The sequence below is a fragment of the Aplysia californica genome, unplaced genomic scaffold (assembly GCF_000002075.1).
Source record: "Aplysia californica isolate F4 #8 unplaced genomic scaffold, AplCal3.0 scaffold00001, whole genome shotgun sequence".
NCBI classification, from domain to species: Eukaryota; Metazoa; Mollusca; class Gastropoda; order Aplysiida; family Aplysiidae; genus Aplysia; species Aplysia californica.
In genome coordinates, this window is record NW_004797271.1 from 1532007 (window position 1) to 1536520 (window position 4514).

General features: G+C 40.4%; 1 protein-coding gene across 1 annotated transcript in view; it reads left to right on the top strand.

The window, feature by feature from the left end:
* The window catches only part of LOC100533353 (pannexin 4), a gene marked incomplete at its 5' end in the record, with an annotated part of 12169 nt that extends 9598 nt beyond the window's left edge, over positions 1-2571 (top strand). The window contains 1 exon segment of the mRNA NM_001204647.1: positions 1506-2571. Coding sequence (NP_001191576.1) covers positions 1506-2571 — 1066 coding nt within the window.
* Between the last annotated feature and the right edge of the window lie 1943 nt (positions 2572-4514).

Sequence of the window (4514 nt, forward strand, 5' to 3'; positions counted from 1 at the left end):
AGAGAGAGAGAGAGAGAGAGAGAGAGAGAGAGAGAGAGAGAGAGAGAGAGATGTTTCTAAACAAAAAAGTAAATCGTGATGTCCGTGAGGGAGGTGATGAGGGTGGGAATAAAGTTCGAGGCATACATAAATAATTGTATGCCGGTCGCGAGGAGGATACTGTAGAATGTGTCTTTCATGTGTGGGAAGAATCTATGGTGCTCCTTTCCTATCACCTTTGTCATATTTTTACAAATACCCTTTTTCCTGACAATTTCATTTATGTCTGTATAGCCTAGTCTAGTCATGTCTTTTTACATTCTTGTTTTTCCATTGATCCCTTCTCTAATCATCGCTTATACTTATATTATCTATTTAATTTGTACTGTTACTACTTACTGCACCTTACTGATACTCAAAACGTATGACCCCATAGTGCCTTTCTGAATAAATGCAATCTATAGCTACTGTATTCTCACGTATGTCTCGTCAATTACGATATTGTTATCAGAGCATTTCTCTTGATCTCTCCTTTTTTTCTCTTTTGAAAAATGCAAAACTGTATAGGTTTAACGATCCTTGCAACACTGTAAAGTTATTTAAGAGGCAGGACTTCAGAATTTGACGTCAGTCTCCAAGAGGACCGAGTCAAATGGGAAAAACTCTTGTAAAGTAACTTTCCCGAAGACACAAGGTCAAAGAAAGATAAACCTCTAACTCACGAACCCGCAATGTCAATAATTTACAAATCTGTAGTTGCAAACGTGGTGACACACTTACCAAAACATGACTCCAATTGCTTCACGGGTGTAACGAGTGAAAAATTTTTAAAAATTACAAAACACTTCGAGTGTTAAAACTTCAAAGGGACTCCTAAAAACACATGACCGTGAAAGACATACCGTGGGCAAGTGGAAGGGGGCGGGGTGTGAGGTTATTATGATATTTTAAACTTAAAATTCCCATAAAGTACAAACAAATCAAACGTGAGGCATCGTGGTGGAATCAGGCGCTCGTCAATTTTTGGGCTTGTGAAGTTATTGGTATCACCTGAAAGTTTGTTCACTTGCCTTTATTTGGATGAAAAAAATATCAATTTATCTTGAATACAAGTCGAGATATTTCCTAATGAAGGAGGTGGGGGTCACCTGTTTTCAGAGGTAAAGTTAGTGAGAAAATGGCCGCCAAAGATTAGTTATTTCCTTAGTCCGTGGTAACTGAACATTTACATTGTTTGTGCCTTTAATTAATGTTTTTCAGAAAAATCCACACAGAAATGAGTTCTTTAATGGGCATGAAAGGTGTTTAGCCAAAAAAAAAATGTGATAAAAATTCACAAACCTGCGGAAAAATGCAAGTTTCTTCCGTTTGATTATTTTGACGAGAGCCTGATTCCACAATTACAAAAATTTAATCTTCACGCCCACCCCCACACCCTCCCCATAAAATGGGAAAAGAATGACTACCTAAGGTGTTATTTAATTTTTCCATTTAACATTTTCTCACCCTTTTCCCTCCTCCACCAGATGCTGGTGCCCCGCCCAGTTCACAGGGGCTCATGTGGACTACACCAACAACATCTGCTGGATCTCCAACACCTACTACATACCTATGGACTTCATCGTGCCGGAGAGCATCGACAAGCGCATGGAAACCCAGTTGACCTACTACCAATGGGTACCGGTGATGCTGCTTATCCAGGCTCTGTTGTTTTACATCCCGTGCATCATCTGGAGACTTCTCAACGGCCAGTCAGGCATCAATGTTGACAGAATTGTCTCCTTGGCCAGCGACGCGCAGTACGAAGCTCCGGAAGTGCGCATACGCACCATCAAGTATGTGGTGCGTCATATAGATCGTTGCCTTGACAACCAGCGCGAGAGCCGCCATCGCTGTTGTGTCACGCTACGTCACATCCTGTCGGCCAAGCTGAATTTGTTGTGCGGCAGACGGTATGGCAACTATCTTGTTTCAACCTACCTGGCCATGAAGGTGCTCTACATCTCCAACGCCATTGGCCAGTTCTTCATGATGAATGCCTTTCTGGCCACGGACTACAACCTCTACGGCTTCCAGGTCCTTGAGGACTTGATAGAAGGTGAATCGTGGACAGCATCCCGCCGCTTTCCGCGCGTGACCATGTGCGACTTCGAGATACGCCAGATGACCAATAAGCACAACTACAGCGTCCAGTGCGTGCTGCCCATCAATCTGTTCAACGAGAAGATCTACATCTTCCTTTGGTTTTGGCTAGTCCTTGTCTGCACCCTCACCTGTTACAGTTTCTTGTCCTGGCTCTGGCATATGGTCTTTCCGTCCTCCCGGATACACTACGTCCGGAAATTCCTCAAAATCATGGACCGCATCGGTTCGGGCCCGGACAAGAAGCTAGCCACGCGCTTCACAATGGAGTATCTACGCCACGACGGGGTATTCACCCTCAAGCTTGTCGGCAAAAACTCAAGCGATATCGTTGTTGCAGAAATCATGTCCGGACTCTGGGATCTATACCGGAGTAAGAAGTCCATTCAGATCAGGAATACGACCTCGCTGCCTTCCAATGGACATGAAAGTGACGGAGAAGACGTATAGTAGATAGTCTAGAGTGTGATTAGGGTTGTTTCTATTGAATAATTTGTTGCATCTCATACAATTCAACATAAAGCCAGTCATAGATCACCGACGCCCTCGCCATGACAAATCGTTATTTCACAATAATGTTCAAGAGTTTTGTGACAAGACAGAAAAATGCTCTTGAACAAACTTATTGTGTCGTGTGAGAGATTGATCGTTTGTATGCTTGGGTGTGTTATCTGCTTGATTCATATCTTTTGGAATCTGCATTGTATATATTTTTCTTTATTTCCGTTTGAATAATATGGAGACATAAGGTGTAGTGAGGTTGTGCCGTTCCAATGTCTCCTATCTTGAGAAAGTAGACGTCTTCCTGTCATCCAAATGTCAAATTTCCGTGTATTATTAGAACGAATGTTCTATATTTCGCAAAAGCAAAATTTTAAACTCAAAATAACGTATTACGCAACACGATTAGTTTGAATTAAGATGAGATATGTAAGCCATTTTCACGAACAAATAATTAATAGCTTTACCACAGACACCAAAAAATGCTAGAATTAAACTATTATTTTGTTTTCGAATGAAGCATTCTCAATCAAAACAGTCTCAAGTAATACGTAACTGTTCCCTCCATAGTTATATTGATATAGTTGGTATCTCTACATTTGTATTAAGTATTTTGATACATTTTATACTTTTTTGGAATTCAGATAACACGGGGACAATGAATTTTGGATGTGTGCATATATGTCAAAGCTATATATATAATATTATTGACAAATACCTATTGCTTTGGGCGGAAAACAGAAGAGCATAATAATATAAATAGGTATTGCGCATTATAACATATCCACAAGAAACTACTAGTATAGAATAGTACAATATATTTTGGTGCTGCTCCCTATGTTTTGAGTGAGTTGAAGCAAAAATGTCTGTTAATGTAGTCACTGGTCAGATCATCCCAGGTCAAGGTTCACAGTCTCCCGTGGACTGTGCCTCCGGAATGAGACCGGACACCGCAGAGACGTAATTTGCCGGACGTCTGTCTACTATGTTCTTTACTACCACCTAGGCCATGACCTGCGTCCCACAGACATCTTGTGTGCATTAGCTGAACAAGGCAGGACAGGCCCCTGTAGAGAGACATAACATAGAGGGAAATGCAGAGGAACGGACATTAAAGAAACAGTACGGGAGGTGGGTAATTGGCTAAATGGAGGAAATGATGAGCGTAGAAGAAAAAATGGCTCGTTTTCTTTTAAATACAAGACGTAAATTCTCCACTTCCCTCATCTAATGTTTAAAAGACACTTTGCTTTTGCCTTAGAGTTGAAATCCTGAATGCAATTTTTATTTTAACCACTCTGTTTCTTTTTCTGTATTTTTTTTTAGTGTTTGTACGAATGACAACATAAGCCATTATGAGTAATATGATAGTATGTTTTACGAATTACATTGAAGGACCTGACACTGACTGCTGCGATAAATAGTCACTCATTTTGTAACATTTGTGTCACAATTTATTCCACATAAAGCTTGATTGCTTACCACTATAGGTAGATTCCCGTGGTGTACCAGGCTTTGTGACTGAAACCAGGAGCCTACGGAAATACACAGAGAGGCAAAACTTCAATTTAAATGCAAGCGCTGAAAAAATGCAATGTTTCAAGAACAAGAATGACTAGTCGAGCAGGCTACTTGGATTGTGTAGGACGAGAGTGAATAATTTATCATTGTAAGAAGTATGTTTTGTTTGCTTAACGTATACCTGTTGTTGTAACTGGAAATGACTGATGGTGTGTTTATACTGAAAGGAATGATTTTTTTAAAGATGTGCTGTTAAATGCCTTGCTATTCTTTGTGTTCGACTTCAATGTATGATTTCCATGGAGACCTACGTATAGCATTGTGAATGCAAGTACTGTGTACGTTTTGCATTCGTTCAATGGAGCAGCCAT